We start from the raw sequence: 26,425 nt of genomic DNA on the forward strand, positions 1-26,425 counted from the left end.
TATTTTCTCAGAGGAAGGTAAAAATGAATGGGCACCGAGTTACTAACAAATTTGGTTTATTTAGTTATACCCTTTCTACAGACTTTTAAGCAATTAATAATTCTCCACACTTCAATACCGAATTATGTACACAAACCAACAAAAATGTGGGTAAATCTGACCCAAACGTTAACATGAACATTCCAAAGACTAGATAGTTTTTTTGTAAATTAAAATGTACAGTAAATTAAATTATTTACCGAATTGTCATGGAAAATGGACACCTCTTAACACCATATTTTTCAATTTCTAAAATCAAAGGGCTAGTAAATAACTTACTTTTTTTTAAATATTTTTGTCGCGCCTGCATCCAAAAAACATTATATATATTTAAAATTGGTTTTCGTTGGCCCTTACTAATTTTGAGCACAAGTTCAGTTATAGAATAGTCCCTGGTCAATACCAAATAAATAACTATTCAGTAAAATGCGCCAAAAATTTTATAGGCGCAACAAAAGTTATATGTGAACAAAATGCCAACCTTTCAATAAAGGAACTCACTTTTAGTCACAGGAACAGAATTAAAAATTTAAAAGATGCTTTAGTCAAAAAAAATAATAATAATAAAATCTAAATTGGCTCATTCCTACATTTGAAGCATAAAATGTACATCGGAGCGCTTATACCGTACATAAATAACATACCTACTTTAGTGAAAATATAGTGAATTATCCAAACCTTAATGACTATAGTGTTCAACAACAGGATGATTTTGCAGGCTCTGCTTCAATCAAATTAAAGTCCAAACCATTGGGCCGTGAAAAACCAGTCTTTATACCGTCCCATCCATCCTCCACTTTGTACTCCCCAGTTTGAATTCTGTTGTAAACCTCTTGCGTCACAGATCGAAAAGCTTCTTCAACATTCAAGCCACTTTTGGCTGAAGTTTCCACATGATAAATTCCATGTTGATCGGCGAAGGCTTTGGCTTCTTCCCGCGATACTTCGCGGTGACCACTGTTATTGAGGAGATCAGCTTTGCACCCAACTAATGCAAACACTGGACGATGGGGCTCTATGTGGCGACGAGCTTCACTCATCCATTGAGGAATATGTTCAAAACTAGACCTGTTACAAATGTCGTAAACTAATAACGCTCCGACTGAATTCCGATAGTATGACTTCGTTATAGAGCGAAACCTTTCTTGACCTGCAGTGTCCCATAGTTGTAATTTTATTCGAGTTCCATTTTTCACGTCAATTAGTCGAGCAAAAAAATCAACGCCGACTGTTGGATCAGACAACTACAAAATTACGACTTTACGAGGGTTTTAATTACTTTTAAACAATTACCTCCGCAAATTTTCCATCGGTAAAATATTTTAGCAAAGAACTTTTTCCCACAGTACTGTCACCTATTAAAATCAAACGAAATTGATAGTCAAATATGGGTTCTACCATCTTATAACATTATATTATCACAATTTTTGCTACAAATATTTGGGTACGTATATTATTTAGAGTATTTTTTTTATTAATCACAAATAGCCACTATATCTCTTTTCCATGATAAATACCCATAGATCAAAATTGGTATGGTTATACATTTGCAAAAATGATAATCTCTTGGTCCATATTCTAATTCGTAATAACAAAGTGCAAGCTTACATGACCTTTTGGATAACTTCAGTGTGTTCCACTTTTCAAAATAAGATTTTGTAGATCATGTGTTAAATGAAAATATAAATACAATTATTACGACTTAAGTAAACACGGTGCCTTCCAAATTTACCAACTACCTATTTGCTATCTCTGAAATTTCAATCATCGGCGGCGATTTTAAAATTAATTAAAAAAAGAGTGTAAGGATTTATTTTTATTGGTACTAGAAACCTGAAATTTTTGCACCTCCGTCATATTAAACAAGTTGATCTTTTTATGATAATTATATGTAAAATTATATTATTTTTGTGAGCGACGCTTGCGCAATTATTAATCGTCATTGTTCACAAGGGTTGAATGAGAAGGGTGCCCCGCCCTTGTGTTTACGCCGATAAAATATATCAAAAAAATTAATGAACGATTTAAGAACATGAGCGGCAGGGCTCAGAATGCTGACATGTGCACAAAAACCGGCAGCATACATGAATTAGGGACATGGTGATCTCTCGTACTCGTTCGTTGACTATTTTTTGGCTTTTATTGATCCTTTTAGGCGCGTTTGGCAAAATATTATACTAGGACAATTTTTATCGGTTATAGTCTGTGCAATTAATACTTTGGCGCACTACATGAGCATGGGATCAAGCGAGGTACTTCCCACAGGACAGTCTTTCATACATTATTTGTTTTTGTGCGCAATTTACACTAGCTGGCTTGCATTCCGAAGAGGAGATAAAGGCTTATTTTCCATTATTAAAGCGCGCGGTTGGAGATATTTATTGCTTGGTATAATAGATGTAGAAGCCAATACTCTTATGAGCACTGCTCACAAATACACCACCCTTACCAGTATTCAGGTTTGCCATATTTATTTTATTAAGGGTAAAACTGTAAGCATAAACGTATTTTAGTTGCTTGGATGTGTAGCAATTCCTGTAGCGTTGGCTCTAAGCTGTCTGATACTGGGAGTGCGTTATAGAATGGTACACATTATTGCCGTGTCGGTATGTCTTATAGGTGTTGGTTGCCTTGTTTGGGCAAATATAGAAGATACGAAAATCGACGGCAAAAACCAATTAGTCGGAGATATGCTCTGCCTGGGAGGATCGGTTTTGTTTGCAATTGTAACTGTGTTACAGGAACTGTCTGTCAAAAGTACAGATATCATTGAATATTTAGGATTCTTGGGTTTGATTGGCAGTCTAGTCAGTGGGGCTCAAATGTAATTTTGCATTCTAGTGTTGGAATTTTCAACAAAAACTTTTTTTAGGTTTGTGCTTGAAAGGCAGACTCTAGTACCTTCAATATGGAAGAATTCCAGTGCTCTAATTTCATCATTTTCGGCTTGCCAATTCATATTTTGTACATTTTCTAGCGTGTTTTTGGTCAATATGGGGACAACTGCATTACACTTGTCTTTACTGTCTGGAAATTTTTACACTTTACTTTTAGGCATTCCTTTATTTAACTTTAAGGTAAGAAATGTGTTTTAAAAGGTTTATGACTATGTTTAATCATTTTGTAGTCCCACGCATTATACTTTTTGTCATATTCACTGTCAATTACCGGAATTCTCATATACTCAATAAAACCAACTCCCCTAGGAACACAGAATGTGTCTGCAAATAGGCCTTTAAACAATCAACTAAATAACAGGTAAATTTCCACTCTAGTTCTTATAATAAATATAATGTTCACTGACTTTCAGATCTGAATGCCAGTTACCCGAACACATTATTACTGATAGCCCTGACCAGATGAATGAAGTGCTTTCCACTTTTGGTACCCTAAATAGTAATGACACATTCCTTCTGAGTCATAGCACAAACACTACTTTCACATCTTTTTATGGAAGTCACGATATTATCAATAATCAAACAACTGCAACTTAAAAGATTTTTCTGAAATTGATCATTTTTAAATATCTGGATAGTAATAGAAGGTAAGGTTGCAAATATGAATTTTGGAAAGTTGTCGAAATTTACTCTGGCAAATGAAGTGGAACATAAAACGCAGCGTGTAGAGCGGAATGAGAGTTAAGAGTTGTGCCAAATTATCTCCTTACTGTAGTAAGTATTCCCTTATGTGCAGACACTGTAATCCCTAGAGCATTATGCATTACCATACGTATACTCTATGCAACGAAACTTTTCTACCTTTGTATAATTGGCAACGGAAGAATTTGACGTAAATACCCACTTACAACTAATTTATACAATTTGTCTTAATAAAAACTTTAAATGAACCAAAACGTATTATTTTCCTTGTTATTTGTTTCCATTGCACCGGGTCATAGAAAATATTATTCTCAACGTTTATTACTACATCGGGCAACTCGGCCAACGACATCTGCTTATTTCCGGTAAATAATGTTGAAGTTTTGCAAAAATCAAAACGGACGCTATTCCAGTCACAGAACAACAAATTGTCGTGACAAACATAAATATCGAAATTTATTTTCAATTAATATTAGTTGGTTTTTCATAAGTCGTGTGGTGATTAGATTGGTTTCTATATCGTCATCTTCAATTGATTTATCTGTCATATCAATTTTTTATTTTACACGCCATACCAGACTTGGTATGATCTGTGTATTTTGTTACAAATCTGACAGGTGGTTATGTTACATTTTTTTAGTCTGTTTCTATTTTTTTTTAATATGTTTTGTTTATATTGTATTTTTTGTAGTTTTGAAACTAATTTGCAATGTTCAGACAACTGAACAAACTTATTTAAAAATTTTAAAATCGCCTTTTTCATTTTTTTTTAATTGTAGGAATGGATTATGATTATTTAATAAAATTTCTGGCTCTCGGAGATTCAGGAGTGGGAAAAACCAGTTTTCTATATCAGTATACTGATGGTAGTTTCAATTCTAGATTTATTTCAACAGTTGGTATTGATTTTCGGGAAAAGAGAATGGTAATTTTTACAAATTTTATCAGCTTCGTTCTTTAGCAAAATTTCGTAGGTTTACCAGTCCAAGGGCAGAAACCATCGAATTCATTTACAACTTTGGGATACTGCAGGGCAAGAGAGGTGAGTGGTTATAAAAACATTTGTTAAATTTATGTAGGATAATATAGTTCTATATAGACGTCCCAATTTTTGATTATCAGATTTCGTAGCCTAACAACAGCATTTTATCGGGACGCAATGGGTTTTTTACTACTGTTTGATTTAACTAATGAACAGTCATTTCTCGAGATTCGCAACTGGATCGAACAACTGCGGGTATGGTAAACCCAGAACCACACGCCTTGCTTAACTTTGAATATTTTTATAATCTTCTTTTTATTTTGCACAATTCAGCATGTCCTATTTTGGTTTTTGCACTTTCTTTGATTTTTGAGAATTTGTAGTTACCTATGTAATTGTATACCTATTAAAAATATTTGTCATACTAGCTTCATGCCTATTGTGATGCTCCCGATGTAATTCTTTGTGGAAACAAAGCAGATCTTGAGGATAGAAGGGTTATCACTGAATGGCGAGCAAGGGAATTCGCGGAAAAAAATGGGTAAGGCAGTAATAGTGAATGTTTAGGTTGTCACTCGAATTGGGATGAGTTGCAGTCTTCCATATTTAGAAACGAGCGCGGCCACTGGACAAAATGTAGCCAGAGCAGTAGAAACCTTGCTGGAGAGAGTCATGATTCGCATGGAATTGGCTGTAGATTCTGCATTATTGCCTGACTCACGAAATCGTCCTAAAGACTGCATCAAACCAGAGCTCACTGACCCCCCTTCTCATAATTGTAATTGTTAAAGCAAACATTTTTTAAGAACTGGTGGATCCTCTATACTTTAAGTGTATTTTTGTATCACTAATTATAAGGAAAATTATAGAAAAATATTTTTTAATTTGTTCTAATTAACAATGGTCAACAAACTGTCATAAAAAAGAATGAATTATAAAATGTTTATATAGAATATATACTTATGTACTTAAACCTGAAGCGCAAAATATGTAACCAAAACAAAAGCCTATGTCATTTTATACCGTGGCTAAAACATTGCTACCCATTTGTGTGTTGTGTTAAATAAGAAACGTGAAATCAAAATTAAAAAAAAAGGGAGGGGTTAGCATTGATAATGTGGCTTTGGCAATTATGTGGGTGTGTTAAGAAATAAAGCTCAGAAAGCTGAAATATTTTTTTATTAATATAACTAGGGAAACATGGTTTCACAAAACCTTATCTGGGAATGGGAATTTGATAAAAAATGCGATTAATTCAAAAAAATTATACAATTTAAAAAACTATATAAACATTCCAAAATTTTTAGGACTTTAGGCTTGGAACTTGCACTGACAGACCAACATTGGGTGGTAAAATTGAATATTTGTTTTTATGGTTACACACCCCACGTACAACTTTTTGGTTGTCGATTTTGATTGATTGAACAAAATCGACAAAAAATATTTGAGATATTAATAAGAATCCTTTTTTTCCTTTCACATCTTGTATTTTAATCACCACAGTTTTTAAGATACAATCACGGCCTACTGGTAAATAATTGGTCTTCGTGTAGTTGGAAAATAAACATATTTTCATGTATGAAAAAACTACTTTTCAATGACTATCGAACCGTTGTGGGATCATTTGGGAATTACTTTTTGCAATCAGGGACAACACAAACCAATCAAGTCAACTTGGGACCATAAGAAATGATGTCGAAGGTCGTATAAATAGAGAGATTGTGCTGAAATGTGTTAGTGTGGGTACACTATTATATTTGTTAAATTTGTGTAATACATGTCAGTGACAATATTTTTATTTCTTGTTACTACTTACTAATAAAAATGAACTAGAATTAGTGACAAAATTGTTTCCTTTATATTGATATGTTTGCGTGGGCGGGGAGACCTGAACCATTCCCAGCAATATTGCTATCAGCCACTGGATTGTTTTGTTTATTTGATAGAATACGACTGATCGGTTGACGACAAAAAATCTAGCCGCTTCGAATTGGTATCGCATGTGCTGAATCTGATCCGCAAAATCACCAAGCTCATGCGACTTTTCGGATAATACGTTGAGCCCTTTCTGCAGACTTTGGCAAGTGGAAATGAGTCTTCCCGCTGATTTTGCTGTCAGGTCGCAATGTAGGCCCGTTTTCCAAACGGATGTCTGGAAAATGTCTTCGATAGTATTAAGATGTTATTTTATTAAAATTAATATTAGCCGACTGATTTTTCATAACAGTAGTTTCAATTTTCAAGCTAGCTACACATATAGCTATTAGATAATACAACACTTCTTAACTTGTTTTACATTTATCGGGATCGGGCATATTTTGCGAAATTATTAAAAGTAAAAGTTAAACCGAAAACTGTCGAAATGTCAGCGGCCATGGTACGCGTCAAACGCCGCATTGTCTGATTGATTGAAAACGAGAGCACATGCGCATATTGAATGGCTATTTTTAATATTTTTTCATGGTGGTTTTAAATGTTCCCGAATTATTATCATAAGCAGGATCTCTATATATCTAGTAGCTAACCGAGAATATTGAGATACCAAATTTCAAAATTCTTTTTGAGCCAACCAGAGAATACGAATGATGTTTCGCTAAACAAATATTGATTAATTTTCCAAAGAAACTTCCATAGGTAATACTTTTTACAAAACTTGGTTTTCGATGAGTCGAACTTGCTGACGTTTCGCCAATCATCCTGTTGACTCGGCAAAAACTGACGCAAGAGGAATCCAGACGTTTTGTAAAAAGTAATATTGATTAATAAATTTAATAAGTTAAGTAAAATTCGATAGTTTCTACAAGGTAATATTTGCTATTTTCTTAAAAAAATCATTTTAATTAATTAGGATATTTAATTATATTCTCTCTCTCTCTCTCTCTCTCTCCTCTCCCTCTATCTCTCTCTCTTCAACCAAAAACCAAAATGTTCTCAAATCGTCTTAAATGTCAAATTTTATTAAAAAATTACATTAGTCTGTAATTAGGCCGGTATCGTAATTATTATTTCATACGTAATGTTTAACTCCATTAAGTGGGTCGATGTTGGTAAAGGGGCGGAGGTGGGAGTAATATTCTTTAGGACTTAGATGGAATTATTTATTCGTAAACTTTAACAAATGAAACGTCGTAAGTCACAGGGTATTCATTATGAATTCGATGTGTGCAATATATACATCTGAGCCGAATGCAATTACTTCTTAAACTTTATCATCTAATTATATCATATCAAATATCAAATTGTGGTTAAATTGGTGCATATTAAAAGGCAATGTTAAAGCCAAAAAATGGTTAAGATTACAATAGTTATCATATATAAAATTGAGGTCACTTTAAAGCTTTTAGCCACTTAGAATTTTTTTAATTACAAAATTTACTTTTGTATATATTATAATACAGCTGATGTGAAAAAGGACTACATCTATGCGGGTAATACCAATCGAGTATGCGATTTCTTACGAATTAACTAGATTCTTGGGTATATTTACACTGTTACGTATCATTGATCCGATAAAAACTAAACTTGGTAAGCTGTAGGCCCCTATTTCTCTACTATATGATGTTAATGTCCAGTATTGGGTATCTTGATGTACATATAGAATTTAACATTAAAAAAAAACACAAACAACATATCAAATGTTACTGACAAGCCCTACTGCTAAAATCGCAATTGGAATGTACTTTGTCTTTTGGCGCATCAGTTTGCCGAATATTATTTAAATGGGACAAGGGTAAAAGTTTTAAGCAATTCCAAATATCACATTGCTTTAACCACAAGCACCAGAAGCTCTTGTTGCGAAAAACAGGGCGATTCTTGAGTTCGTTCGCAAATTGAAACGGTGGTGTTTTTATATAAGATATTTGTTTTTATATAAGAATATAAATAAGCTTGAATATGGCTAGCGCCTCACTCAGAAATTGCAATTAAAGCTACAGGCAACAAAAATTTATCTCACACTTACGAACGAGATGTGGAAACCTCCCATTTATTTTTATGTCTGCGATGGGGTTGCTCGCAATAACAGTGCAAATTCAAGCTCATAATATTAAGTGTAGGCGAAACTCGACAATGAAGGCGTTACAAATAAATAACCATGTGTGTTCGATGAACAAAATGTCAGGTACGGTTCACATAACATTAATCACAGAGAGGTGGTTAAACATATAATATAACTTCCGAAACTTCAACTACAAATAAAAATTATAATGCAGAGTCCCAACAAATTTTACCTATCAGGTGTGTAAAAATAACTTTATATACTTAATATTCCTAATAATAACACAACGTCAAGATCGTGATTGTTTAAAAATCAACGTGTTAAATTCGATAAAATTCGTGTTTTATTTTCAGCAAGGGAATAAACGCGATTACACGGCATCAGTCTTTGTTAGTTTTAGTGTTTCGACTATCAAAAACTGCTGCATGCAAGACCGCATGAACTTCACAGCACCAACACTAAGGAAAATGCTCTTTTAATTATTCCAAAATTCGGCAAATGGCGTCGAACTCAGTAGCGGTGCCTTAAATTCATGGCTGCTTGCGTGGCTAATGCTCATTGCTCTATATTCAATAGTACGTAAGTTTAAAATGATTTTGTACAACTTGGTTCTACACCGCATGCACATAATATGTGACGCTGCTGACTAGAAATATCACTATATAGACGAATTTATCATATAAATTAAGGGTTGTGGAATGACCCCAACAAATGATATTTAATTTTTTTTTCGCTACTATGTGAAACAGCAAAACAATAAAAAAGTGTTTCCTTATCTCCGAAGTGATCGGCTTCCTACATCGTTTTATGCGAGATGTTTCAATCAATCCAAATATACGGCGTGTTAAAAAAATTGCAATGCATGACAATTTATTTTATCACTGCAGATAACAGAATGTAAAAAGGATCTTATTTTTGTTTCGTTTCTAGGGGAATCCGATTATTAATGAAACATACCGCACGTACTACCTGTCACGAAAACCTCGCCGATCACTCCTATATCACAAGTCTTAAACAAAAATCAGATTGGTGTATACATATATAATACTTGCAGAAAATATACATATAGCTATCTCAAAATATGAAATTTCTTAAAATTATATACAGTGCTGTAACAGCTACACGTTTTGCGAACCTCGGTTGATCAGCTTTGAAACTTGCGTATATAGAAGCTGACACATTATTTTTCCTCTACATGGCACACGTCTCAAATATATTTACACACTATTTTTAAGTACCACTCTGGTTCATTCACTGGTTTTGATATGTTTTGTGTATGTAAGTAAGCAGTTTCGTTTAAAACGTTTGTAATTTTTAGCCGTTTCTAATCGTGTGCGTTTGTAAAGCTTTTGTAATGGTAGAAAAAAAATATGAGGAATACCGCGAAAGCTGTCGGGAACGTTATCCTAGCTATAACGTCAATCGTCTTCGCCACTCTGATTGGGTGGGGCGGCTCCTTTTTCCTGACCTGCAAAAGGCGCGCCTGTTCAAAGTTAAATTAATAGTTAAGAATCTGTTGGTCGTTAAAGTTCACTTAAGATCTATTTAACAACGGAGCTGTTGCACAGTCGTTTTAAAGATATATGAAAATTATACTTTTTGTGCTACTTTTTACTAATTTTTGACATATTTGAAACTTTCGTGCAACTGACTCTGTTATATTCAAATCTAGCTGTCAATTTCTCGCAACGTTTAGTTTCAAATAAATTTTTCTACTCCCGTCTGTAAAATAATTACACACCGATCTAGCGTGCGGGAAGCGTCGGATATTTTCGGAGATATTTCCCACGCTTTGAATTTTGACGTTTGTCAATTCTGACGGCCATGCCAGTTACCATGTTGTTTTGCGAAAATGTACCCAAAAACTAACTGTCGTAGAAAAAGTATAATGTGCAACACGTCTGATAAACTTTTAAGTCACTGGTTTTTTAAACACTCGCTGCGCTGCGCTCCGCTCGTGTCAAATGTCAAATACCGTTTACCGCACTTGTTGCATAATATACTATAAATGTCATCAGCTTATTTAAACTAAATTTTGCGATTATTGACGAGACTCTGTTCCCTAAGTAATTTGTCAAAATACTTACTTCAGCAGGACAGCCATTGTTCGTGTGACTACAAGGATTTGGTCCACAATTGGCGCAACTAATTATTTCGTTAGCCAGCGTGACAGAGTCTCTTTTCTTGTCGCCCTGTGGATCCCAGAAAACGCATTTTGTATATATATGTAGCTTTGAACGTATACAACTACATACTAGTATGGTTAGTTCACCACCAAATACTTTCAAAGCGAATGCCAGTAAATGGATTAAAAATAGAATAAATTTTAACGCAACACTGGATATAAATTTATTTTTTGTGCTGATTTTAAATAAATGAAGAAAATTATAGTGTCATGTAGGATGTAGAAAACATTTACTCAGCATATTATGTTGCTTTCAGTTCTTGGTACAGAATTTATCAATTATTAAGTAATGTAGAAAAGAAAATTTCCGACGGGTATAAAAAAAATAGAGAAAATTTTCGTAAAATTAACAAATGATTTTGTTTCAGGTGTTAGCAACGTTCAACCACCACGTTACAAAGCGGTAAGGTACTAAAACAAACTACAACAAAGTTCTGCAACTTTAACAAACCTAGTCGAAATTCCAACTTACTATACTTTCGGGACTCTCACAGAATGTGGAATAATATTCTTGTACCGCAGTCTCCTATCAATTGTAACAAAGTCAACTTGATTAAAGTGGTATAATGAAAAAAGCAAGCAAACCACAGGGCAAAGCGGGATCTTGGGACTTTTTGTGCAGTCTGAGTTCGGTTTGAAGGAACGTAAAAAAACATGCATCAAGCTCGAGTCTCTTTCGGCCTTTTAGAGTCTAGTATATAGAGCTACCTTCTCTTAGCTATGTATACCTGTTGACGTCTGGTTTATTTTAAAGGTTGTCACAAACACACGCACTTATCGTACGATTTACTAGAGCTGTTCTTTCCGATTATTAAAAAGTATTAATATTAATAAAGTACCGCATTCAAAACTACAGCTAAAAGCACAGATAGAGTATCTAAATCTTTCGTCTTCCTTAAAACTTACGACTATATGAGTAAAACGTGCGGTAAGCAAGCGCGTCCATGGATGGAGAGGAGGAAATTGTGTTTAATTTAAGCAAACGGTGTTTTGAAACTGCCCTTAAAAATCGCAAAATTAAAACGTCCCGAATTTATTAGTCCGGATACCGTAAAAGAAGGGATGTAGTTCTTTTCTTTCAAATCCCACTTCAACAGTTGTATTCGAGGTCTGTAAATTAAGTAATGAGAGTATTTTTTAATTTTTTTATTCTAATAGAATTATAATTATATATTGTTAATCTCAAAGTAACTTCCTTCTGAAGCCACACAGTGCTGCTATAAAAGCTTCCAAGTAGTCGGTTACAGCCGTTTGAACGTTTTCGAGTTGGGAATAAAAATCAGTCATTATGACTTAAGTAAGGCAAATAAGAAGCATTAGCTCGTGATGCAACATAGTTTTTCTTGATATTCGGTCTCACGTGAATCACCTTTCCTTGAAGTTTTTTGAGAACCTTCTAGTAAAGCTGTGGATTGCCGTTTGCTCCTAAGGTAAAAATTGAGTATGGACAATTCCGTAGACGAACAAGCCAATCAGCATGTATCTGATCGTCGACTTTCTCATCATTGCTTTTTTGTGCGGAGAGGTATGCTATTCATACTCTGGAGCTTGGTTTCTGTCAAGTCACCTTTTCTGTCTACTGCACTTTTGCTCTTGCTAAAGCTGTCTTAAAACCATTTTTGACCAGATTTTGCGCATCATCAATTCATTGATCGATATCTGGTGAACGGTGTTGTGGGTCAAATTCAACTCTGACGATCTGAACGCACAAGATCACGGATTCTGTCAAAAAAATTCATCCATCTTTGCGCCTCGTGGTTCGTCTTCAATCGGACCCTGTTTCTTTCGAAAATGCCTCACAAATCTGATAAAACACTACATCCAATTCTGAAGCAAAACCTCAAACCGTTGCTCGAAATTGGTGTCAGTCATTTTCATATAACACTCCTTCACAAAAAAAAATCGCAATAGATAACCAAATGACTTGAGTAAATTCAGACCCGTAATGGAGGCAGATCACGTTTTCCTTTTGCCGATCCAAGTCTATCAGCCGAAGTGTCATTATTTAATTTACAAAACTCGTACGTTTTTCAATTAATCGCCATGCGCATGCAACTGAGCCGTGCAAGTATGCGAGCATTGTATAAAATGCTTTCAGGGAAAACGTAGTATACGGTATATAATGCAGCTCGATGAACAGCTAAATTTAAATAAGTAGTAACCTAGACGCTTACCAAGGGACTGGCCAGTATAATGCCTATCCTGCTCAGAACAGCGGGCAGACGCTGTAACATGAACAACGTACAATCTTACGACTAGTGCCATTGGCAAAGAGCAGTCAAGGGTCCTAACAATGGTAAGCGGTTAATATTTATTTCGATTGTTGGGTGTGAAAGTTCGCTTTGCGGCGAAGGGTTAACTTGAAAGAGTTACGATTGCTTTTGCGCATGCCCGCGGGATGAAACAGATGAACTACGGGTAACGCTTTTTTTTCAGGAAAATTATAGTGGAATAATAATTTATTTCAAAAAAGGTCGTTGATTATATTTACAAAAGGTTAGGTGCGATATGAAGGTTGGAATGGTAAAGTTTCTTCCAAAAATTTGTACCATGCGGCGTTGAATCCGGAGACGTATTGTGAATAATTAACAAGTAGCGTAAAATAAGCAATTTATTTTCTCTCTACCTTGAATTAAAAAAACGAATTAAATTTTATACTTGTAAATATTAAAGCACATTTCTATACTTCTATACAGTGTGTTCAACTTAAGAACTGTACACCCTTGCAAAATCATTGTTTATGATTTGATTTTGATCTTTTTTTTTGTTGGATAAGTCTTTCGAAAAATGTACTAAAACCTTGTTTTGTTTATTGCTTCGACTTAAAGTGATGGCTAAGAGAGACTAAGACTATAATGTTTCAATACAGGGTGTTTGAAACATCGTTTGTGGCGCGATTAAGATTGTACATCGCTGTAAAATGTTTCTTTACTATTTCATTTTTTCTTTTGTTGGATAGATCTCTCAAAAACGCACTAAAACTTATGTTTCTGATTCCATCAATCTGAAGTAATGGCTATCTGGGACTCATTTTTAATGAAAAATATCGAGAAGGACTATTAGGGATTTATTTAAGAATAAAGCGTCAACGAATTCTTATTCAGGACTACATAAAACCTAACTATACTAATTTCCTTTAAGTTCGAATACAGGGTGCTCGAAATATTGAGGACTATTGCTTAAGCATTACGCCTATAGAATATTTGTTTACAACTCAATTTTGATAATTCTTTTTTTGTTGGATAGATTTAACTGAAAGACAACGATTTTCTTCAAATTATTTTTTTATTTCTACTCTAATAATGAAAATAACAGAAATATCAAAATTGATTAATGTTGGCATACTGTTTCTTTTGTAAAATCAAGTTTGTCACGGAGAAGCGAATATTCGACTGTCAAATTAACTCGCAATTTAGATTTTAATTTTGTTAACATTATACCTTTCGAATACTATGATTTATTAATGCTGTTGTTTTAAGATGTCCCTTACAAAGTCTTTTTTATCATTAATTTTGAAATTTGTTTAATTAAAATTTGTAAGATCTTAAAATCACATACAAAATGTTGGTCATTGGTCTAGTTACTGAATACGAATCAGTTGTCATTTTCAATTTGAAAAAATTTCTAAAAGTACTTCTCGATTTTCCGCTTCAAAACACTATTTCTAGCAGATGCTATACGAAAAAACCGTTTCATTTCTCTTTAGATCCCCAATAGCCATTCTCGATATTTGATATTAAAAATTAGTCCCAATGGGCCATAAATATAGGTTGATGTAAAAAGAAATATAGGGTGTTATCAACCGTAATCAAAGATTTTACAACGATGTACAGGCGTAATGATCTTCATATACCCTGGCCACGAGTTTAAGTTAAAGCAATACGCAAAACAAGGTTTTAGTGTATTTTTCAGAGATCTATTCAACAAAAAAAATGTCAAAATCGATCCATAAATAAAGATTTCACAAGGGTGTACATTTCTTAGAAATTCAAAGTAAATTGTCACTATCCCTTACCAAGGATCCCCCTTCCAGTGCATAAAACAGGATTAAAATATTTTTTCGACTCCTTACTCAAAAATACTTAATTATCACGAACTAAATGTGCGAAAAGGCCACTTTAAGACTTCGGTTTCCTTACCAATGGCTCTTTCGAACGTTCCGGTACTTTAGTCACGGGTTTGGGAGCCATTGGATCATTTATATAGATTTTAGCTATGGCATTTTAAAGTTTGTTAATTTTGACATCACACGTCACTCGTTGAATGTGTTGGTGCTGTTTTCTAAAATTGTACTCAAAAGTAATGGTTGTAGAAAAAGTACAGTATACAACATGTTAATAACCTGCTACAATTACTTGTTTGTTAAGCACTCGCTCCGCTCGCGCCAAATCGAACTCGTGTCTGAAATGCCGTTTATGAAACTTATTGCATACTATTATAATTAAATTATCAAACTGATTTTATTCGATTTATTTTACATTATATTATATACAATTAAAACCTGTGAGAGATATAAAAATTGGAAAAATTATGTTTTTTGCTTCATTTATTAAGTGCGTACATTAAAAATTTGCAAAAATTGCTTTCGTTATTGTCGACGATTAAGGAAACAACACTTTAGGCATGCAAGTCATGCAGAAAGAGAGAAGAAAATAGAATAGAATGGATTAAATCGAACGACTGAACCCACCAAACTTTAATTTAATACGATATATTAACTACAAGGGCTAATGGCTAATGTTACCGTAGACCATAGAAGACAATCTTTGAACGAATCCATTGAACTAGGTCTCAGCTTTCAAATTAATTACGGGCATGGTCTAGTCGTTCGTAAAACACACCGATGATGCCAAACTGACACAAAAAGTATATTTTTGTCGCTGGTTCGAAATGTTTTATTTACATAGTGAACTGCTCGAAATGAAAAATGGAATATTATTTCCACACACTTGTTTAGTAAAATGTACAGTAAATGGAATTTTATTTGTATTAGGCGTGCAACTGTATTATGAGTTGACCTTAAAAGAGAACTTTAGAAATATCGATACAGTTTATGGTTGCGTGGCAATCGTTTAAATTAGAAAGTGAATTAAATTAGGCGGAATCGTAATGATTTATATTCAAAGCGATTGTTTTTTATTTTATACAGGGGTTGCAAAGTCTTGACCTTTAAATTCACAAAATTATGCCGAAATGATTCGAACGTTATAACCCAGAAGGATATTTCCGTTTATTAAGTAATTCGAATCCCTTTTTGAATTTGAATTTCAATTTCAAAAGTTCTAACTTGACTTCTGGACTAGTATTTCGCTTCAAATCGGTATTATTTCTCAATTAACCTAAAAAAGGCGGAGAAAGTGGGGGCGCACTACTGACCTGCGTAAACGGATTCTCCCCAGGACGATAAACGACATTGTGAAGCGGTCTTTTCCGACCCACGTAGTTAACGCAGACGAATTCCAAGAGCGATGCGTAAATGAAACACATGCACACACCGTCCCATACATTCATTGCGGTTAAATTTGACACAACCGGCAACGTCGATCGGAATCCGTTCGACGTCGTGAAAAAGTTGAGCATTGTTGTTACTCCTGAAATCAAACGTCAATTAAAAGCTGACCAATTTCTGTTGCTCCTTTGATCGATTGCCAGACCAACACTCATAACCTTTTGGTTAATATTATATATTTTTTGGCCTCTAATGTAACTTTATTAGGGTCGGTAGATGGCGCACTGATTGTACCGTTGTGTGACATATCGCTCTGCAAGTTCGATGTGCTTATTGGGGTTTAATGTATGTTTTAATCAGCGAAACTGATTGTATTGTAACCGGTAACTCACGTATTGTGTGCCGATCAACTCTATTTGATTTGTTGGTGCCTTATTTGATTGAAAATGTTGAGTATTTCTTTGAAAAGTTTCCCGCCAAAATGGTTCTGTCAACATCGGACGTACGTGAAATAAAATCAACAATCACTGCCGTTTTTAATGATAAATTAATACAAGAAAATGCGGAAAAAGTAGCAGGTATGGTAAAAAAGAAATTTAAAGCAGGGCTGATTGCTCAAAATGAGGAAATAGCGGTCATAATGGCTAAATTAGAGTCCCCTGAGGATGAGAGTAAAGAACTTTGTTAATCCGCCGCAATTTGAATGTTCACATATTTGGCGTGCACATGGAAGACAGCGAAAATCTTTGGGCCAAGGTGAAGGAATTATTTACTAATAAATTGAAGGTAAACATTCTCAGTGGCGATATAAAAAAGTGCTATCGAATCATAAATATTAAAAAAACACACTGGTGTTCAAATTAAAGAAGACTTAACAAAAAGTCGACTTTCCGTATTTACTCGCGCCATTCAAATGTTATCTTTGAAAAGAGCGTGGGTGTTGAACGGAAACATAACTTTCTTTTTTTCTTTTATATTGGATTGTTTTTCTTTTTTTGGTATACACCTAATACAATATCTTAAACCACACATCAATTTTCTTAGTATTTATCGGTAAATATTTAATACACTTATTTTTAATATTTCTGTCATTAAGCGATAATCATTATATCAATATTTTGGGGCGGATTCGTCATACTGTGGTACACTTTTGTCTTACTGCGTTGTTTTGCTTGCTTTAGTTTGCTTTACAGAAAATTTAGTGAGTGTATATTTCTTGCGGAACTGATCGTTATTATGAAGGTTGGTCATCTGAACGTAAGATCGATTTTTACTGGTTTTAATTAATTAAAATGTATAATTATTGACAATAATTTTGATATAATGTTCCTATCTGAAACATGATTCTCGGAGGGTGATGTCTCTGGGCCGTTTGAGGGTTTTATTTCCAATTTTTTTAGAAAAGGTAGTATTGGAAGGGGTAGTGGAGTTCCTGTTTATGTCAAGCATGAGTATAAGGTATAATATGGAGATGGACCTTGACATTAACGCTCAATTAGAATGTATTGCTTTTAAAACAAAAATCAAGAATAGAGTCTATACATTTTTTGGTTTTCTACAGGCCTCCATCTTTATATTTTAATAGTCTCATATCGTATTTTGATGACATATGTTTATGGCTATATCCAATAGTTGATAATAATTTAAGTTATTTTGGTACATTTATTGAGGTTATTTCCGATTTCAATGAAAACAATCACTAGTCAAAATTTGCAATTTCCTGTTAACTTTCAACAATAATAGAAGTAAATAAGGCACTTAATGGTATTGAAACAAATACAACTGGTCTAAATGACATATCACCGTTAATGCTAAAGTACTGTAGTCCATATATTGATAAATATATTACCCATACAATCAAAATAAGCTGCTTTCCGTATGAGTCGAAGATATCAATAAGGAAACGATTACCAAATTTTTTATTGCAAACATTATTGTTCCATTTACGCAATGTAGGTTTAAAAAGAAGTCTGGGACACAAGTAGCATTGGTTAATGTATTGGATGATATTGTTCGAGCGTATGATAAGAAAATAAATACCGTTCTTGTGCTGTCAGGTTTGTCGAAGGCTTACAATACAATCATCAATTATCAGCTTCTAATATCAAAGGTAAAACATTATGGATTTTATAATGAATCTTTTACTCTTATGTCATCGTATCTAAATAATAAAAAGCAAAAATAATATACCAAAGTTTTGGTTAGTTAGTTTCGGGGTGCCACAGGGGTCCATTTTAGGTCTTCTGTTATTTATTGTGTATACTTCGGACATTCTAATATCATTAACTTTCTGTAAAATTGCCGACAATTATTATTTTGATGATGATGATATTTTGGAAGTATAAAATAATAATAAATCACGATTTACGAACTTTGAGTGAAATCTCCAAAGGCCATAATCTTAAGTTAAAGCTTACAAAATCTTCATTATTGCTTTTTGGTAATAAAAATAAGATGAATAGGATGAAAAATTCTTTAAATATTTTAATCGATCTCACAGTGATTAACTTCATTAATAACTTGTGCATTTGTTTAGATGGCGGGCTAAGATTTAAAAAGCATAAAAGCATTAAAAATATTATACAGTAATAGGCAAATTTTAGGTCAAAAGTTAAGGAAAAAGTTGTGCGGGTCCTTTGTCTTATCAAATTTTAATTATTGTAATTTTGTATATGGTTTTTGTTTGGATAATGAGAGTGAGTGTAGAATTCAAAAAAATCAAAACCGCACATATGGCGTTGTGTAAGGCTTTAGAAAATATGATCATATTTCTAACTTTTATAAACAGATTGGGTAGCTTAGGACTATAAACGATCTCGATACTCCGTCCTCGATTTCGGAACAAATACTGTATAGGTGCGAAATAATAATAATAATTATAATAATAATAATAATAGTAATAATAATATTAAATAGCTTTTATTATAACAAAAAAAAAACAATATTAATATTCTTCAATACAAAGTAAACAGATAACTCAAAAGCGGCGCAGTCTAGCTTTAAATAGCTACTCTACTGACCCGCTAATGAACTATTTATATAATTAATAAATTGCTCACTATTTATTGAAATAAAAAATAGATGAACCACAAATAAAATACGAAAAATACGTGCAGAATCAGAAGAACAAGATAACTCTACTACACACTATAGAAAATGCAATTGAAGATAAAGAATTTGATAAGTCAATATAATCCATTGCTAATAACATATTTAGCAACACATTATTAGGAAAACTGTATTTGTAACAAATGATCTTTGTACTTTGTAGATAACAGGAATGTTAGGGCTAGGGAATTTTTAACAATGCCTCTGTGCCATGTTTAATACGTTTAAAAATCAAATATAAAAAAGAATTAATGCATCTACAGAATTTTCTGAAGAGATTTTTTTTTGTATTTTTTTAAGTTTTTCTCGTGCATTTGTTATAACCATGCCTTCAAAATTCATAGCTGGGATGGAACGTCATCATCTATAATTTTGTTGTGTACTATTGTGCCACGGACTGGTTCAGCAACGTAGCTATTCTAAGCTAGACTGCGTTAGTCGACGGTACAACTAATTGGTAAAAGTCGTTTATTATTATTGTTATTATTATTAATAGGTGATAACCTAATTTTTCTGACGTTATTTTGAATTCAACATTTTTAGTTTTTTCACATTCTTTTTTGTTGATGTTAAGTTAAAACTTTAGTTTCTCTCATTCGCAATGGAAAATGTGTCTGATGAAATTTTAAGATGCAGTAGACCACTTGGCGTGAATTACAATCACAACCTTATGAGAAATATTATTTTTGATGATCAATTCTTCGATGAGATTCCAGGCAGATGTTTTAATTTAGAAATATTAGAAACATTAGATTTTAAAAAAGGAATTAGACCCACAGCATCACTCGGTCATCATTATCGTGAAACTAATATTTAACATTTTCAAAAAATCGAAATAAATGCCTCTGCTGCAATAATTTACCTTCAAACTGACTCAAATATGTAAGGACCAGAAACGACTTTTTTGCTATGACGAAATTAGATGTTTTCGAGAAGTTTTTTGGAGTAAAAAAGAAAGAAAACAGTGAAATAAGAATATTTAAAAGTTCAATTAAATGAAAGTAAATGTTTTTTTTAAATCATCCTTTTTTTATAACACTATAAACTATAGTAACGGTATTCTTATTCCGTCGTAGGTAGCTTTGTCGGTTAACAAGGAAAAACGCGCTTCAAATAACGGATAAAGTAAAATAACAACTATGTCCGTAACAAACGAAATGGCAAATTCAAGGACCCTTGATGATGTTTGTAGATTACAAGTGAGACGAAATTAAAGTCAGAATGGAACGAACAAGATTATGGAAATTTCCAGGCGATAATAAACTTTGTTTAACACTTTGTTTATCAGAAGTAGCTCGAACAAAAAATTAGTTTCGTTAGATCTTCTTTATGGTATCTGCTTTGAAAGGCTCCCCGATAAACAACTTAGAGGTTTTTCAATTTGAATGCTGCTTCATTTACTTAAAATATCACAAGTTCCGACCGCTATTTTGGACCGGATCCGTGTGCGTAAGTTTTCTGTGCGTCTGATTTTCTACTGATAACAATATCTAAGGGTGGGAGGTTGTTAATAGTTTCTAATTCAATGGGAAAACGTATGTTAGGGTGTATAGAATTTAAATGTCTAAGAAAATCTACTAGGGATTCTTGACCATGAGGCCAAATAAGGAAAGTATCATCGACGTAGCGTTTCCATAATTTTGGTTTTAGATGGAAGGTGTCGAGACCTTTCTTCTCAAAGGCTTCCATAATATACTGGTCAAGAATCCCTAGTAGATTTTTTTTTCCATTGAATTAGAAACTAATAACAACCTCCCATTCTTAGATATTCTTCTCAACAGAAAATCAGACCAAACATTGGGTCATTGGGTTTACAGAAAACCTACGCACACGGACCGATACCTTAATGCATTGTCATCATTGTCAAAAATCATCAGTTATCAATTATCTTATTTAGAGAGCCGTAAAACTATCTCAGCCCGAGTCACTGAAAACAGAATTAAAACACCTTGCCTCTGCTCTTCTCTCTAATAATTTCCGCATTAAATATATTAAGCGTTCCATCCCAAGATACACTTCACCACAGCTTTCCAATAGCAATGAAGCCCCTGTTGTCCTTCCTTACATTTAAAACATCACTGACTATATATCAAAATTTCTAAAGAAATATAACGTCAAAACCAGGTTTACCACTTGTCCAAAAATCTCTCAACATGTTCGATCCGTCAAAGAAAAAATTGCAGCGAAGAATATATTGGAGAGACCGGACGAAAAATATCAGCCAGGCTCAAATAATATGGAAGAACCTTAAGACATAAATCTTTATTGGATAAAACTAAAATTCTTCTACCAACGGAAAATCCAAGAGTCTATATAAATCCATAAGCAACCTTACAATCTTAACCGCAACTCAGGGCTTTACTTGTCACCAATATGGGAATCAGTCATCCGAGACGGTGTTTAAGCCCCTCATTTAGCTCCGGCACATCAAACAATATATAAGCAGGTACCGAGTAAAATGTGAGCCAGTGTCAGTCGAGATCTGAAGAAGCCAACATTATGATTGGCGAAACGTTAGCAAGTTCGGCTCAACAAAAACCGACGCAGGAGGAATCGAGAAGTTTTATAAAAAGTAATGTGTTAAACTTATCAGATTTCACAAAAAAAGCATATTTATTGTTTATTAAATATATTTATTGTTATTAAATTGTGACAGAAATAAAAACAAACGCGATACGCCCAACAAATTAAAGAACCGCAACTGTATGGTAACACGTGTTAGTGATGAGGCCAGCGCATGCCGGTTCTTTTAAAAATTAGGTCTTTCATCTGGCCTTAACTATCTACTTATAGGGATAATCTTTTTTTTCCTCTCGCAACATACTGACGCCAAGCGTCAAGTGTAACGGCCGTGATCTCTTGTCGCCGACATCTCTAAAAGCTTTTGCATTTTCGAGGCGGCTTTTCCTTGAACGAATGAAGGTTTTAAATGTACGTCGCACTTACCGTTAAAAACCGGGAAGCTTTCAAAAATACCACGAACTTACCGATCATCACTCTCGCTGGCACAGCGTTCCATTCCAACCAAAACGTAATGAAAGATGAAGTAACGAGGATAATCCCCGGTATAAATACGGTCGTAAAGTAGAACGCTCGATCTCTCGTAAATATCAGATGCACCCGCAGACAGCTGTAGTTGCCTGCGGACCAAAACAATGTTGTATCGATCAGCTTGTCTGTTGGCTGATGTGTATGCGGTCGTAATTTAAGACTTCGCTGAATGTGATCGAAATTCGTCGGTATAAATACCAAAATTACGGTCTGTATACCTTGGGTTTACCAAATATCGTTATAAGTTTTCTCAGTATATCAATAATAACATTGCTAATGAAATATTAATAATCAAAACCACCTACATTGTTTATGTACACTGTGTGTCAAATAAAACGATCCACTATACGATCCTGAAACCCATAGGAGATACGAAAAAAAAGTTTCTTGGACTCTTCCAAAGATTTAAAATATTATATTTTTTTTGCTACAGGGTCCCCCGCGACATCAACTTTGTTATTTTAAACGGATCACCCTCCATATTTCGACATTTTTGGAATCCTTGGTTAAAATAGATGTCACTTTTTAAGAAATTCCTATTCAAATTTTGCATAGTTTAGGCAGAAAGTGAGGTTATGTGTCTTTTTTTCATATTTTTATTACCCCATATAAAATTGTGTTGTGACGTTACTGATCGAGGTATTGCAACGAAAATTTAAATACAGACTAAGGAGATAATGCACTACTCAATCAGTTTGACAGATGCGCTTCAGCGTATGCAGGGTTCCGTTTTGGAAAATCCAATTCAGTGAATTTCCAAAATATAATTGGTAAAAATGGTGACATTGCGTGGGCACCGCGAAGTCCCGATTTTACACCCATAGACTTTAAGGGATCGTGTGTATAGATCACGAAATAACTATGCAGTTGATGACCTTAAGGAAAAAATTAGACAAGAGATTCTTGCATTAAATAATACTGACGACGCAGCATTATGACACGCTATACAATTGCAGAGGATTGACAATATGTTAAAAACATATTACAGTATCACCATATTTATTTTTTTTTAGTTATTTGTTTCTGTTTTTTTTTTTGGTTTTATGGATTTATTTATTCAAATTTGTTACCTTGTTCAAAAAAATAAATTTTAATTATTTATTTTTATTATGAGGTATTTTCAAACAAGTTAGACAATTAATTATTAAATATTTCTTCAAATATGAATTCTGAAGTTTTATTAAATCTGTTAAAGTGTGTAGTATAGATTCGATTTTATTCAAAATTTCTACGTATTAATGGATACCTTGTATTGTTAGCAATAGGTTTTATTCGTATATCTGGAGTATTATATCTTTTAAAGAAATGGTATCATATATATGCTATTTAATATTGTCAAAAAGTAACCTAATGTGTTTAACTTTAAAGAAGAATTTATACCGGTGTCATCTTAAACCTCGAATATCTTAAAAAGTAACTAAAATTTAAATACAAGATAAATTACAAACTTACCTCATTATTTGTTCTAGAATTGATGTCTGAATAAAAATATAGGGTGTTCTATTTGAAATTCTTGAGATTATTTTAATTGAATTCGCCAAAACGGCACCACCCATTTGGGACACCCTGTATAAGCTAGGGCGCATCTGTCTGATTGAATAGTGCATCATCTCCTTAGTCAGTGGTTAAATTTTTGATGCAATCCCTGGATCAGTAGCGTCACAACCCAATTTTATATGGGGCAATCAAAATAAAAAAAAAAACATAACCTCAATTTCTGCCTAAACTATGCAAAATTCGAACAGGAATTTCTTAAGAAAATGACCTTTATTTCAACCAAGGATTCCAAAAATGTCGAAATATACAGGGTTTTCCGTATCAAATAACAAACAAGGGGATCGTATGGTTTGGCACACGGTGTACGTGTTAATGTTTAGCAGATTAAATACACAACAATTTCTTCAGGTAAATTCTTTAAATAACACCACCACCACTTAAATAACTCTAATGAAATGAACGTTAAATTAAATCTCATTCATTTGAAATGACGCTCATTTTATATTAAATTATTTATATTATAATAAATTATTATTATTATTATAAAGTTTCTTTTGTACTGCACGTTAATTTAATTAATTAATTAAGGTCTTGCTAAAATTAAATTATATTTAATTAAATTTAATTATTTTACTTTGATTTAATTTTTTGTAAATTAAAAAATAACCAATTTCATTCGGGTTTAGATACAATTTTGTTATAATTTTGGTGTATAATTTCTTTTCAAAACTTGTTCCATACGTTGTTAGGCTAATGATTGTGACTTTTAAATAATTTGTAAACTTCCTTTGCGTCATATAGTTCAACGCATTAATTTCTAAATGCTAAATTATTTTTCTAACGAGAGTACCAATGCAATATTATTGTTATTAACATCGTCACTGTACGGCGCTTCATCGCTATCTGATTTTTAAACACTCTCACCTCTCCAGCTCGACTGTATGGGGCAAATAAGTGTCTGGTTATTGATGAGGTACGCGTTAAGGGTCGTCAAGCTCGGCGATTTTCTCAAAACATCTTCATCGTTTTTCCACACGTAATTTATGGACGTGATCTCGTACGATACTGAAACACACCGATATTTTTGACTTGTTTATTAAAAAGATCATCGCGTACTTACTACTTTCCATCGAAAACGTACATTTCGGATCGTCGAACGGAAATATATTCAAGCTCCCTTGACACGACAATATCAGATGTCTCCTGGAAAACGAAACGGAAAACCGTCAACGAATTATTTTGAGCCAACGTGTCAGTTTGAAAATATCCAATTTTTATTCAAATTCGAACACAATTTATTTCCACTTAAACTCGATATCGTTAGAAGCATATTAAAAAAATTAAACCTGGATACGACAAAACAATAGCCATAATAATAAACTATTATCAAAGTAAAAAAAGGACACTTATCTATTTTTGCAATGAAGTAGTGAATTATGCAAAATTTAGGGCTATAAGAAAAAATCATATTCCAGAGGCAATAGGCAATAAATTTTGATTTTGAAGTATGACCTGAATCAGATTGAAAAAGATTCAAATCAATAAATCAATAAATAAAATTATAGTTTAAAAAATTATTTTATAAAAAGCAACACGGCTAGAACTTTGTGTAGTCAGATTCCGATTCGGATTCGGAGAATTAGCATTTAGTCTGACGGTCACTGAGGCCCAAGGAATCTATTGTCACTCGATAGTTATAGACTTCATCTAGATTTGTCTGTCCTATATTAGACCCCAAAGTTCTGATATTGTAGCTCGTTGCCGCTGATTTGGTTACATAGACCAATCTTGATAAGCTTTCACATCAGGACACATGTCTGATCGTTTTGTATTTTTTTTTGCAGATGTCTCCCCTTACTCCAACAATGGCCAGTCTGCAGACATAGCAACATTATTAAAGTTTTCCATTTTTTGTTCAGCTGCACTGTTGTAAATTTGGCCAATAGGCTCCTGAAGAATTCCTTGGCCCGCCTTTGTCCTGAGGTGTATCTTCATCATTTTTTGATGGCAGCCCACAAAAGGGTTTGTTATCTCGTATAACGCCTTATTGAAATCCCATCTATTACCAGATATGAAGGATTTTGGAGACAAAATTTTGTTCTAGAAACAAAGGGTGGAAAACATCAACAAGCAATCTCTCTCTCTTTCTCTCTCTCTCTCCTTCTTAACCCGACAATGGGCCGTTAATACTATTATACCGTGATGCTATTATCTTTGTGGTCTTGCTATTGTACAACGCTGCTCTAAACTTGGCTGATGATATTCTGAGTGAAGTTTGGTCACTAAACAAAAGTATTTGGTGAGCCTTCGTGAGCAAATTCGTATCCATCAAATTGTCAAATTATTTTGAGTTGCGACTTCCTTTATTGCCCTATGGCTTACAATTTATGTTTAGATATTTGCTGGAGAAAATTATGCTCTGGAAGCAAAATAAATTAATGAAGTTTTTTAATCGGGTTTCGCATCAATCAAATTATTAAAAAAAAAGTAACTCGTAAAAGGCTAGTATGTTGTACGG

General features: G+C 33.5%; 4 protein-coding genes across 16 annotated transcripts in view; 2 read left to right on the forward strand and 2 right to left on the reverse strand.

Annotated features, from left to right (window-relative positions):
- Nucleotides 1–56: 56 nt before the first annotated feature.
- Nucleotides 57–1,572, reverse strand: LOC132701053 (ras-related protein Rab-39B). The gene is made up of 2 exons (XM_060668689.1): nucleotides 1,333–1,572; nucleotides 57–1,283 (listed from the first exon to the last, which is right to left on the reverse strand). The coding sequence occupies exons 1-2, from the start codon at nucleotides 1,438–1,440 to the stop codon at nucleotides 735–737; spliced, it is 657 nt and encodes a 218-aa protein (XP_060524672.1). The 5' UTR covers nucleotides 1,441–1,572; the 3' UTR covers nucleotides 57–734.
- A 319-nt stretch (nucleotides 1,573–1,891) lies between these two features.
- Nucleotides 1,892–3,866, forward strand: LOC132701052 (solute carrier family 35 member F2-like). Its single transcript, XM_060668688.1, has 6 exons — nucleotides 1,892–2,139; nucleotides 2,195–2,498; nucleotides 2,553–2,863; nucleotides 2,912–3,116; nucleotides 3,167–3,297; nucleotides 3,350–3,866. Exons 1-6 carry the CDS (start codon nucleotides 2,072–2,074, stop codon nucleotides 3,531–3,533), a joined length of 1,203 nt encoding a protein of 400 aa, XP_060524671.1. The 5' UTR covers nucleotides 1,892–2,071; the 3' UTR covers nucleotides 3,534–3,866.
- Nucleotides 3,867–4,144: 278 nt separating this feature from the next.
- LOC132701055 (ras-related protein Rab-27A) lies at nucleotides 4,145–5,420 on the forward strand. 3 transcript variants are annotated; one of them, XM_060668704.1, is made up of 6 exons: nucleotides 4,145–4,255; nucleotides 4,418–4,563; nucleotides 4,613–4,680; nucleotides 4,761–4,875; nucleotides 5,049–5,161; nucleotides 5,217–5,420. In XM_060668704.1, the coding sequence occupies exons 2-6, from the start codon at nucleotides 4,420–4,422 to the stop codon at nucleotides 5,407–5,409; spliced, it is 633 nt and encodes a 210-aa protein (XP_060524687.1). In that variant the 5' UTR covers nucleotides 4,145–4,255; nucleotides 4,418–4,419; the 3' UTR covers nucleotides 5,410–5,420. The 3 variants fall into 3 exon arrangements, with proteins under 3 accessions (XP_060524687.1, XP_060524686.1, XP_060524688.1); XM_060668703.1 differs by lacking the exon at nucleotides 4,145–4,255 and having other exon boundaries at nucleotides 4,262–4,563; XM_060668705.1 differs by lacking the exon at nucleotides 4,145–4,255 and having other exon boundaries at nucleotides 4,262–4,563; nucleotides 5,231–5,369.
- A 995-nt stretch (nucleotides 5,421–6,415) lies between these two features.
- Nucleotides 6,416–26,425, reverse strand: part of LOC132701054 (glycine receptor subunit alpha-4) — a 91,033-nt gene continuing 71,023 nt past the window's right edge. For 4 of the 11 annotated variants that reach the window (XM_060668696.1, XM_060668697.1, XM_060668691.1 and 1 more), the window contains 8 exons: nucleotides 25,028–25,110; nucleotides 24,832–24,972; nucleotides 22,347–22,499; nucleotides 16,179–16,393; nucleotides 12,977–13,027; nucleotides 10,705–10,809; nucleotides 9,999–10,100; nucleotides 6,416–6,772 (listed from right to left, as the gene is read on the reverse strand). In XM_060668696.1, the coding sequence (XP_060524679.1) occupies nucleotides 6,416–6,772; nucleotides 9,999–10,100; nucleotides 10,705–10,809; nucleotides 12,977–13,027; nucleotides 16,179–16,393; nucleotides 22,347–22,499; nucleotides 24,832–24,972; nucleotides 25,028–25,110 (1,207 nt within the window). Of the gene's footprint in view, nucleotides 6,773–7,704; nucleotides 10,101–10,704; nucleotides 10,810–10,839; nucleotides 11,329–12,976; nucleotides 13,028–16,178; nucleotides 16,394–22,346; nucleotides 22,500–24,831; nucleotides 24,973–25,027; nucleotides 25,111–26,425 lie in introns of those variants that run through there. The other 7 variants (XM_060668692.1, XM_060668694.1, XM_060668693.1 and 4 more) reach the window with 7 other exon arrangements.

Source organism: Cylas formicarius, unplaced genomic scaffold, assembly GCF_029955315.1.
Source record: "Cylas formicarius isolate icCylForm1 unplaced genomic scaffold, icCylForm1.1 PGA_scaffold_4__25_contigs__length_36172078, whole genome shotgun sequence".
Classification (NCBI taxonomy): domain Eukaryota; kingdom Metazoa; phylum Arthropoda; class Insecta; order Coleoptera; family Brentidae; genus Cylas; species Cylas formicarius.